The following is a 12,042-nucleotide window of genomic DNA, read 5'->3' as shown; positions in this document are numbered from 1 at the left end:
CAGTGCTTCACCCTGCCAGTATTCTGTAAAGCCGAGACACGACTCCCAGCACTGCTTACGGATCATATTAATACTCAGCTTCCGTCGACATCTGGTCATGTCATGTTCTCAGTGCTCTGAATGGACGGAACATCTACTAGGACATGACGCAAACGCTTCCGCCTCTGCCGAACAATGGAGCTACATTGACCGAACTCCACGGCCGTATACGCACTCTGCGAACGACACCAACCCTTCCCGTTCCCACGCCGACTACAGTGCCTGCTGTCGCAACCACCATTTGCTTTATAGCCCTAGCGCGCTTTGTCGCTTGCAAAGTCCGGCCGAGGTCATGAACTGGCTGGGAGATTCCAGGAGGATCAGCAAGTGATCTAGTTCATGACGGACTGAACGAAGAAGTGTCACCTGCCATGGGAACGCTGATGATCACGCCGCGCTCTCACGGTTCAGACGCCGCACCGTGCAAGGCAATGTCCGTTTACCTTCCGCCGAATCACCACTGGGCCGAGTCACCCGATCAGGCTGCTGGGCGCGGCTCGCCAGAACCAGCCTTACCCCAAGATGCAACGCAAATAAACACGCCGGCTCCTCAAGCAACCCAAACGTCCTCACCGACCCCACATCCGCCAGGCCCGGGATAAAAGGCTCGGCCTGACCGACCAACAGCACCACTCTCCGGCAGCTGTCCGCAGCTGTGCGCCGATCCGCTCTGCCTGTACCTGCAACAGCTCGCCACAGCTCGCCACCTCCTTCACCAAGTTGGACCGGAAGTATCTTTTCAGTCCATCCTGGACAAAATCGAAGCGGAGGGGGAGATATTGGTATTCGTGCTATGGTGGCAAACGTGTCGTGGAGACGACACGTGGGAGCCACTTGACGACCTGCCTACGGGTTCGTCAAGAAATATGTAGCGGTAGACCATGCTCCGGGACAGTGTGTCAGCATGTAAGCCGAGTGGAGCGATGATTCATGTCTGAGTGAGGAGAACAGTCACGGCTCGAGTGCGTTACCCCGTAGACATGCCGACATAGGTGGGTCACGGTGGCGCCGGCCAGCCGCACGCACATCGTGTTGCAGGTATGAGTCTTGGAAGGGGTCTTAGCGGTGCTGCTCGGGGCGCGTGGGGTGAGTCTCCCTGTCGGCGTTGCGTGCGGCAGTTCGTCGTTTTGTGTGGGGTGGTCCAGCCGAGATGTGACCACCGAATGCAAAGTACCTGGAGGAAAAGAAGATAGTCCTAGACTCGACAACACACTGGGGCCGTCAACACAAGCCGGGGACGAGGAGTCTAAAGCCTGACATCCACAGAGCTCTGTTGTTGGTGCCTCCGCCACCGCCTGCACCACTGCCAGAGATCCGTGCCGGCTGCCTCGTCCCAACAGAAGAAGTGCTGGAGGACCACGCGAGAGGCTGTCAGTCCCTCAACCACTTGAAAGAATGCTTAGGCGACCTCTTCTCGGACCAGGAGGAGGTTCTGTCTCTCATCTCCACGCCGGATCTGGACCTCAGCGTGCTGGTCACATCTCTTGAACAAGAAGAGAACGACCTGCCACTGTGGGTCCCGCTGATCCCTCTTAAGATCCGGCATTCTCACCGACCGCTACTGCTGCTCCTGCTCCTGCTGCTGCCGTTGCTGCTGCTCCTGTTGCAGTTGCTGCCGCTGCCATTACCCACGCTGCTATCCCTGGGCCGAAAGAAAAACGGTTCAGAAGTCGCTGTTTGCCCAAAAACTTTCATGAGGAGTGACAATGGAACGAATGTGTAATAATTGGACATGCATTTTTAGTACCGGCGTTGTCCAACAATAATTATGTTTGACGACGCATCATGGACGTGTTAAACACCGCATCTGTGCACGCTATTTTAATAAAGTGTAATCATCGTATGCTGTATTGATGTTTAGTATGTACACCTTAAGCAATGTGAATGTAAATTTCCAGTATTTATTCAAAATTTCATCGAAGGACCTCACTCTGTGATGAAATAAAATCCACTTTTCATATTCAAACGGTCTGCACCATATCCATCCACCGGCCGTCGTCCATTGCCCACACATGACCACTCGCTGCATGAGCAGGGCGCGCCGACCGCGCGACTCACTCGCGGTTGGGTGACACGTGATTGCATCAGCCGTGAGGTTGAGTGGGTTATGTGCAGCTACCAGGTTCGCCTTCGGTCAAGCCCACTCATGATCACTCACTATGTTCCTTCGGAACCTGAACTAGGCCTGACTTCCGTAATGCTATTTGACACTTCCTTCAAGAAGTCGCCTTCAGCACTCCACCAGCTGTCAGTTGCATCATACGGTTCTTGGACCGCGAGGTCCATACGATAGGCGATACCAGGCGATACCTTACTTTTTGATTGGCTTAGCCGACCATCGCACGGTGTCGCTCTCGCTTCTCATTGGTCAACTATCACATCCCTTCCTTCTGGACCCTGTGACCGTGAATCACTTCTGACGCGCATAGCATACAAGCCGTACCGTTGGTGACCATGTATGCTCACACACTCTCTGGGCTCGAAGAAGCAAGACCACTATTGGTTGTGTCGATGGACGTTGTGGTGTGAGCGTTGGTGCGTGGAATAGACTGGAAAATAGAAGCTGCGGTTTGTCAAGAGCTCTCTTTCACTGACTCACGAGAAATACTGGTACGAGCGAGGTCTATACCAGTATAACCATAACGCAATCAGTCACAAGCCTCCTACACCAATGTGACGGACCACAAAGTTTCACGTCAGCTTGTTGACAGAACGGCCTGACACCTAATATCCCTAGAAAGCCCCGATCTAGGACGGCGTGCAGCACCTATGCCGTGTAGTTGCGTGGTTGTGTGTGCCGGGCATGTCACCTACTATGTGTGTAGCACCTGTGCCATCTACCGTATACAGGTACGCCGTATGTGTAGTACCTATGCCGTATACACCTATGTGCAGTCTTAACGCATACATGACATTCATGTGCTGCCTTTCTCGTTTTAGAAAACACACCAGAATGCATGCTTCGTGTGTATATATGTTATGCAGTTCAATCTGGTTTCGTGAACGCTGCGCGGGGGCGGGTTTTCCAGTTCAATGGAGGGCCCTCCGCTCTTTTCGGGGACCCTATCTGCTAACTTGCTCTGGCGCACTCGATCACTCGGGGCCCTCTACGTCATGCGGTGGGTATTTTAATATTTGAACGGAAGGCCCTTCGCTCTCGCCGGAGGCCCATCTGTAACCTTCCTTACCACACTCGATTGTTCGGGGGCTCTCCACATTGTGTCCTGGGTACTTCCTACCTGAATGGAGGGCCCCACGCACTTGATGGGAGCCCATCTGCTCGCCTCCTCGGCCACGCTGGACTGTTCGGGGGCCCTGCATCTTGGGCCTCCACGCTGCTCTTGAACTTTTTGCATTTTCTTGCAGGGCCTAGCGCTGCTGTTGGGACGCTATCTGCTTCTACGCCTGGGCACTCTTGACCGATGCAGGTTTTCCTCCACGGATTCTTCCCATTCGCCCGAAAGGCTCTATATACTTTTTCCGGGGCCCCAGATGCCTGGGCACGCTCCGCTGCTCATGGGCCCTTCATACTAGTCTCGGGTTCTCTCCACTTGCTTGGAGGGCCTTGTGCTGTTCCTGGGGCTCTTATTTTGATCAAGGGCTCTTCCCCTTTGATCTCATTTGCGGAGGACTCCTCACTCCTATCGATGCTCTTTCTGCTAACCTGCTCGTACTCTCTTGGTCGCACAAGGGTACTAACTCATGTAACGCTTCGTTCTTGTTGGTAGCGTCCTTCTTCTCACCAACGCCCATCAGAGAACGGGCGTGAAAAGGTAACTATATTCGGTCGAGGTCCGTTCGCGAAGTGCAGCGTCGCGACACTGGTCGTTGGGTCACGTCCGCCTCTCTCTGACCGTCACTGCTCGTCTGACGCTACGCAGAATGTGTCAGGTTATAAACGGCGGGGCCGCTGGGCGGCGCCCGCGCGCGGCCTCCAAACACTGGGGATGGGGCGTTCTGGAGCCCTCGACGTTGTGCAATTCTAATGCGCGTGTGAGCCCACGTTAAGCAGCAGCAGAGGCGCACTATGTCGCAACCCTTGCTTAAAGCAACTACGGCTACGGGTAACCACATATGGCGTATCTAATCACTAGCATACGAAGTAAACAAGACAATGCATCTGCGTCGAACGAGTCAGTCTAAGTGCATTGTTCTCGTTAGCGAGCCGAGTGTCCCGCTGACGCGTTGACAACGGCGCAGTACGGACGCGTATTCGGTTACGCGCTACACTCATGATCTTTGATAATTTCCTTTGCTCAGCGGGTACTGCGCTCTGGCCGGGGCCTCACATGCCAGCCTTTCGGGTCACTACCGATCGTTTAGGACCCACCACGTTACTCTTGGGTTCTTTTTACTTGCTCTAATGGCCCTACACTTGTTGGCGGGAGCCACTTTATTGGCCTCCTGTGGCACCCATAACGGCTCAGGTTCCGTCCCTATTGGCCTTAGCGCCTTCACCTTACAGCAGCAGTCAGATAGGCGCTAATTAATTTTTACACGTAATTGTCGAACTCAATTTTACGTGCCGCCGGCATCACATCTGTCAATTCCATTCGCTTTTGAGTGTGTGACACTTATCATACTAGTACATCGCGTTCTTAGCATGTTTTGAGTGCCAGGCTATTTTGCACTTCTTTTATAACGAAGGAAAAATTATGCATTAGTCATCAGCCATCAGCTGATTACTCCGCCAACCCGGCTAACCGTAAATAATAAGGAACGAATCAAGCCCGTGCTCGGTTTCGATGGTTGTTAGCAGCCAACTCGACTTAATTTTCCCTGTTGTTCCGAAACACTCAGCCCCAAATTACAGGATTCGACATTTTTGGGGGGCCCAAACTGAAGGGGCCCCACAAAGCTGCGTGCCCCCCCCCCCCCCCCTGACGAAATCCTGGATCCGCTCCTGGCAGGCCTTCTCAGCTTGATCTGATATTACCATTACTCACTTACATCCAGAACGGATGCGTTCATCGTGTCGACGAATTGTGACATACCGTTGATGTAAGCCACTTAGCGCAGGGCGGGTTATTGAAAAATGGCATCAAGCAGCTGATGCGCCGGGGCCGCGTACTGGCGTCTGGTGCTCAGTGTTTCACAACGCCGCGTGTGCTGGTGTCTGGTGCTCAGTGTCTCACAACGCCGCGTGTGCTGGCGCCTGGGGCCCAGTGTTTTACACCGCCACGCTGGGGACGTAGCGGCGAGTTGTCACGATGTTCTTTTCCGCTTACTTGCACCGGCTGCTACCTTTCGTCTCAGCGGCTATTTGACTTCCCGGCTGTTTGTAACCTGCAGCTCTCCCGCCAACCCTCTAGCTATCGACATTGTACGTTAATGGCGCGCACCGTGTCAGCGCCTTTCCAGAAGTCACATGTCGATATACATCAGCTGACGCACTTAGTGTGGAGTTGGACGACACTGAGATCCACCCGACTGACTGAAACTCAAGCGACTGACCGCTAAGACTCACTCGTCTGACTGAGACTCACTCGATCGACTGAAACCTATTCGACTGAGACTCGCTCGACTGACTCACGCAACTGAGACTCGACCGACTGAGGCTCACTCGACCGACCGAGGCTCACGCGGCCGACTGAGGCGCACTCGACCGACCGAGGCTCACTCGACCGACTGAGGCGCATTCGACCAACTGAGGCTCACTCGACCGACCGAGGCTCACTCGACCGACTGAGGCTCACTCAACCGACCGAGGCTCACTAGACCGACTGAGGCTCACTCAACCGACTGAGGCTCACTCGACCGACCGAGGCTCACTTAACCGACTGAGGCTCACTCGGCCGACCGAGGCTCACTCGGCCGACCGAGGCTCACTCGGCCGACCGAGGCTCACTCGACCGACCAAGGCTCACTCGACCGACTGAGGCGCACTCGACCGACTGAGGCGCACTCGACCAACTGAGGCTCACTCGGCCGACTGAGCCTCACTCGGCCGACTGCAACACTCGACCGAAACTCGCCCGACTGACTCACGCAACTGGGACTTACTCGACTGACTCACACAACTGAGACTCACTCAACCGACTGGGACTAACTCGACTGAGACCCGAAACTGACACTCACCCTGGACTATACCGTGCAACGTGTACCTCTCGCTTAGCGGCGTCAAGAACACAACTGGACATTTCTCCGCCGTTTATGGACTTTGAAAAGAACAAGCGGAGTTAAACAGATGCCCAGTGCTCCGAGCTGCGGTGGTGACCTGAACAAAATACGAGCTACACAAACTGGCAGAAACAGAGGAAGACGTTACAAACGGAAGCGTTACGGTTTAGTATGTTTCACCCAACAGGCCATCCTCACTGATATCATGGGTCACCGTTTCGTCGGCGACAAGTTTTAAATGCTTACAATTCCGTGCGGAGACAGAAACCCCAACGTCATGTTAAAACGCTTTTCAGTTACAAATCCGTGCAGAGGCAGTAATACCGACGTCATGTTAAAACGAAAGGTCACTTTTATTCCGCTTGGCATTTCTTACAACGCATAGTTTCACAGCCTTTTGGCAGGACAGCAACGCGGGAATGTCTGAATACGTCTGGCATACCACACTCACAACAGTGTCTGTCGTTTGTTTGGCCCAGTCGGTTTGGACATCACCGCAGTACGAGTCTTACAGCCAACGCACACCTATACTTTGGCAAACACATTCAGCCAAAACAGATCATATTTAGAGACGATGTTCGCCAGCGATACGCTTCTCAGTCGGTGGAGCATAATGAAATGTGAGGATGTCGCTGCAACGAACACATATGTCGGAACGCATGCTAAGTACTAAGCGCAGGCGTCGGGTGTTTGAACCATGCTAACTTTCCTGACACACGAATGCCACAGACCCGACCGCTCCTGGCGCACGCTAACGCCAGTCAACTAGCGTGTCATACATATCATGGCTACTGTTCGCAGTCCTCTGCGGCTTATCACAACATTCTAAAATCATAAGCGCCAATCGGAGCACGCATGCTCTGCCACTTCACATCGGCGACAGATCGGTGCGGCGGAAAACGGCCCCTACGACCGCTCTGGATCACAAGATCGGTCAAATCCGGGACGCGCGGTCACCAGAAGAGAACACAAAGCCTCAATTAGGCTTAGCACGATGGCTCGCGCCGAGTCACACCGGCCTGTAGTGACCGACACTAGCCGTGCCTTAAGTAACGCCACACCAGATGCTTCGTCTGTCACTCGCTCAAGTCCTCATCCTGCCGCCAACGCCGCCGCCAGCGCCTGCCTAGATGTCGCCGACTCGCCCGGCTGCCCCTACAGTCACCGTCTCCACCTCCCCCGCTGGCGCTGGCGCCGTCTCCATCTCCCTCGATGGCGCTGGCGTCGTCTCCACCTCCCCCGCTGGCGCTGGCGCTGGCGCTGGCGCTGGCGCTGGCGCCGTCGCCGTCGCCGTCGCCGTCGCCGTCGCCGTCGCCGTCGCCGTCTCCGCCTCCGCCTCCGTCTCCGTCCCCGTCTCCGCCTCCCTTGCTCGCGCCATCCCCACCACTGGCACTGTCTCCGCCTCCCTTGCTGGCACCGCCTGCGCCGGAAGCAGTCCGCGCGCCTTCAACGCCTGCCGCAGCCGCGTGCGAAGGTAGCGCACCTGGTGAGCGCGCCGCTTCACCTCGCAGAGGCGGGCGCGGTGCTGCCGGGCCAGCGCCACCCACTGCGACATGACGGCGTCCCAGTCGGCCGCCGACGGCGCCGCGCCCACCGGCACGCCCACCAGCTCATCGCTACGGAACGGACGGACCGCCTGCGTGGGCGCAGCGATGCCCAGGATCTCTTGCACGTCGAGGCCGTCGACGCGCCGCAGCTGGGCGCGCGGCAGCACGACGCGCGGCTGCAACCACGGCTGCAGCTCGGGCGGCCGGCCGTCCGGCACCGACCGGTCGTCGTCCGGCGCCGACCGGTCGCCGTCCGGCGCCGCACCCTCGGTCGCCGACGCCTCCGAGCCGGCGTCCGACGCCAGCCCGTTGTCGGCAGCAGATGAGCGGCGGTCGTCGTCGCCCCAGTCGACCGACTCCGGCTGGTACTCGGGCGAGCTGGGCGAGGCCGGCTCCTCGGCATCCGAGCGCGGTTCGGCGTAGAAGACGCGCGCGCGGCGCCGACTGCGCGCCGCCCTTGACACGGCGTCCATCTCGCTGTCCCGGGAGTTGCCGCCCAACCGAGCGGCCCGCCGCCGGCAGCGAGTGAGCCTCCGCCCCGTCGCCACGACCTCCCGCTCGCTGTTCTGGGAATCAGCGTCCGACGAGGGCGGGCTCCGGCGACGGCGGGTCGGTCTACGCGCTGTCGCGGCGTCGTCACCACTCTCGTGCGCGGAGCGCTCACTATCGGACGACAGTGGGCAGTGGCGGCGGCGGCGGCGGCGTACCATCACCATCCCCTCAGCATTGCTGCGGTCTGGTTCGTCCCCCGGGTCTTTGTCGGACGAAACCAGACGGTCTCGACCCTCGCGACGCTTCCTGTTCCCAGCCGTCGTCTCCCCCTCCGAACCATTGTCAATGTCGGCGGCGGCGGAGGCCAGCGGATGATCCCCGCCATCAGGCACCGTCACGGATTGGCCCGCTTCCGACCCCGGGTAGGCCGCGGCCGCACCACTCCCACTCGGCTCCAGGTACTGGGCCAGCGACGTCTGCACAGCCCTCCTCCCCCGATCGGTGCGGAGCCCTCTCGATTGTTTCGCTTGACAGTCAGCGTTACCTGTAGCTGCTTTTCGCTTGCCCGTCGCCTTCTGCGCCGTCTCGCTCTGTTTAACCCTTTTCTGCTGAGGTTGACCTTTCGGAGACAATCCGGCAGGTCCGCGGGGTTCATCGCCCAGAGCACTCAGCTCCGTCTCGGCTGCCGGCGCGAGCTGGGCCCGGTCAGCGCAGACCCGCCTGCCCACCACCTCGTCGCCGTGCACGATGTAGGCGGCGGCGCGCACCACTGGCTCGTTCGGGTCGCCGATCACGTCGTCCACTGGCTGGAGCAGCACGAAGGCCGGCCGCCGGAGCACAGCCAGCAGCCGCTCGGGCACCGGACTGTCGCCGCGGCCGCGCCACGGCGGCCGGTCTGGGCTGCAGTCCGACGCAGTCTGGGCTGCAGTCTCACCAAGGTCCGGCGGGGAGCCCACGCCACAGTCCGGGGACCGGTCGCCGTCCACCTCGGCGTCCTCACTGGCCGCCGCACTGGGCCGCCGGTCGTTTGCCCTGACGACAGCAGAGGTGGCCGAGGCGCGTACCTCCTCCCGGTAGAACCGGTTGACAACGCCGTAGTACTGCTCGACGCCTGCGCGGCGGGGTCGGCCGTGGGCTGAAGCCGTTGCTGTCAGGGCCTCACCCCTGCCGACTGCGTTGGAAGGCCCGCCCCCAGCCGGGTCCAGTCCCGAAGCCGAGCCGGCACCGCTAGCATCCGTCTCGGACGGCGCCCTGGGGGCAGCTGCAGGCCCGCCGCCGGCCGTCGGCGCCGCGTCAGGCCGGGCGGCAGGGGACACGGTCGGGCCGGTCAGGCGCACCCGACTCTCGGCTATGACGGCACCAGGGCTCACCCGGCCGCCGACCAGAGACGCCACAGCGCCCCTGTCGGCAGACGCAGCGGCACGGGTGCTCCGGTCGGCAGCGGCAGACGAGGCGGTCTGGACGTCGTGCACAACAGCAGAGATGGCCTCGCCAGAGGGGACGGAAGTGGAGCTGGCCCCGACGGAGGAGACGGAAGTGGAGCTGGCCCCGACAGCGGGAGCGGAAGTGGAGCTGGCCCCGACAGCGGGGGCGGAAGTGGAGCTGGCCCCGACAGAGGGGGCGGAAGTGGAGATGACCCCGACAGAGGGGGCGGAAGTGGAGCTGGCCCCGACAGAGGGGGCGGAAGTGGAGATGGTCCCACCGGCGGGAACGGAAGCGAAGCTGGCCCCGACGGAGTTGACGGAAGTGGAGATGGCCTCAACAGAGGAGACGGAAGTAGAGCTGGCCCCACCGGCGGGGACGGAAGCGGAGCTGGCCCCGACGGAGTTGACGGAAGTGGAGATGGCCTCAACAGAGGAGTCGGAAGTAGAGCAGGCCCCACCGGCGGGGACGGAAGTAGAGCTGGCCCCACCGGCGGGGACGGAAGTGGATATGGCTCCGCCGGCGGGTACAGAAGTAGAGCTGGACCCGACAGATGAGATGGAGATAGGGTTGGCCCCACCAGCGGCGACGGAGGTAGAGCTGGTCCCGACAGATGAGATAGAGGCAGAGCTGGCCCTACCAGCGGCGACGGTGGTAGAGCTGGCGCCGACAGATGAGATGGGGGTGGAGCTGGCCCCACCAGCGGCGACGGTGGTAGAGCTCGCGCCGACAGATGAGATGGAGGTGGAGCTGGCCCCACCAGCGGCGACGGTGGTAAAGCTGGCGCCGACAGATGAGAGGAAGGTGGAGCTGGCCCCACTCGCGGTGAAGGTGGTAGAGCTGGCGCCGACAGATGAGATGAAGGTGGGGCTGGCCCCACCAACGGCGACGGTGGTGGAGCTAACGCCGCCAGCAGGGACGGCAGCAGAGACGGTCGGACTGGTGAGAGTCGCCGGACCAGTTCCGTCACACGCAGAGGTCGCACGGGATGTTGAGCGCGGCAACTGGGGACGACAGGCACACAGATGAAGCGCGCCCCGGCCACGCCGGCCCGCTCAATCACGCTCCAGAACGGAAGCGCACAGATAACACACAGCTTTGTACGGCGTTTTCGGCGCTGCGGAGGCCTCCCCGTCATTAACCACCCTTGCCAGGGCAACGGCATCAGCAATAATTTTTAGCAATGAACCGGTCACGCTCGGCGTTGATAAAAACTGGTAAAGTGAACAATTAGCTGGTACCTTTCATTCCGATTCAATGCACAAGAGCACGGAATGGGAAGGCAGACAGCAGACTTCTACAAAGCATGTTGTGCAACGAATACTATTCGCAGCCTGACCGTAAAGCTAACCGAGGATAGTATCACAATAACGAAGCTACACCGACAAAATCGCAGTGATTGGGTTCCAACGGCGCATTCATCGCAGAGGCTACATGCGACCCAAACCAACCAAGCTGGCAGCGTCGGAGAGATGCCACCCGTGCAGCTCCCGATTCGGGTTCAGGTTCAGATGTGTGTTCATCAAGGATCCAACAAGGATCTTTTCACCTGACCGGTCAATATAAATAGAACGTTGAGAATGAAGACTTGGGCCTCACCCTAACGGAGCGAAGCACACACACGCGCACACGCACACGCACACGCATACACACACACACACACCTATTCCGTGACGTCTCAGCATGATGACACGATTCAGGTCGCCATTGAATGGTGGTCTATGCGGATCGGTATTGGTACGGTTCAGCATTGCAATCCCTCTTCTATAAACGGCGGGCGCCCGCCTGCTCCAGTTCGAGCTCGAGCCTGCGTTCGACGATCTGCGTCTCTGCAGCCGTAGCTGCTGACCAGCCACTAATGCAGCCTGCTCCTGAAGCCGCACACCCAGCAGCACCGCGCAGTCACGAACCCTTTGCTGTCCTCTGGTGTAATTTATTATTAACGATCATAATCCGAGTGTTATCTTACCCGCAGCTGTAAGGCGGAGCTTACGTTTCGACCAGTACTGCGTATGCGTATATGCTTTTGTAACTATACTTCCTATTGCGTCCCCCTCCGGTTCCTACTCTGCATGGCAAGTGGGACGTTGCCTGGAAGTCCGACAGCCACCGACGGGTCAGCGGACCGCTGGAAGTCAGACAGCCAGGGATGGGCCAGTAGGCCGCGCAAGGCGTCTGCACGCATGGGCCGTGCCGGATGAGCAGCTTAGGGCCCTTCCGAACAATATCTCACGTCAAAAGTACCGAGACAATGTCAAAAACAAGATCACTAGGGGGAAGAGTCCGCGCGTAAGAACAATTAAATACGGTTTCTAATTTTTGTGTCTCGAAATTTACGAACCCTTGGCCCAACGCGACCTTCTAGCTCTCAACCCTCGCGTGACGTTGCCAACGGTGCCAGAGTTTGCGTGCCCTTGCTGTC

At 58.9% G+C, this 12,042-nt stretch overlaps 1 protein-coding gene across 1 annotated transcript in view; it reads right to left on the bottom strand.

Moving 5' to 3' along the window:
* LOC119100408 (aggrecan core protein) overlaps nt 1-12,042 on the bottom strand; it is a 63,323-nt gene that overhangs the window by 32,671 nt on the left and 18,610 nt on the right. Inside the window, exons 4-5 of the mRNA XM_037223509.1 lie at nt 7,967-10,624; nt 7,643-7,882 (exon numbers count right to left, since the gene is read on the bottom strand). Coding sequence (XP_037079404.1) covers nt 7,643-7,882; nt 7,967-10,624 — 2,898 coding nt within the window. The remainder of the gene's footprint in view (nt 1-7,642; nt 7,883-7,966; nt 10,625-12,042) is intronic.

The sequence above is a fragment of the Pollicipes pollicipes genome, unplaced genomic scaffold, assembly GCF_011947565.3.
Source record: "Pollicipes pollicipes isolate AB1234 unplaced genomic scaffold, Ppol_2.1 Scaffold_2555;HRSCAF=2994_pilon_pilon_pilon, whole genome shotgun sequence".
Taxonomy (NCBI): Eukaryota; Metazoa; Arthropoda; class Thecostraca; order Pollicipedomorpha; family Pollicipedidae; genus Pollicipes; species Pollicipes pollicipes.
Note: the sequence above shows the minus strand (reverse complement) of the source record. Positions and strands in the feature narration are given on the sequence as shown.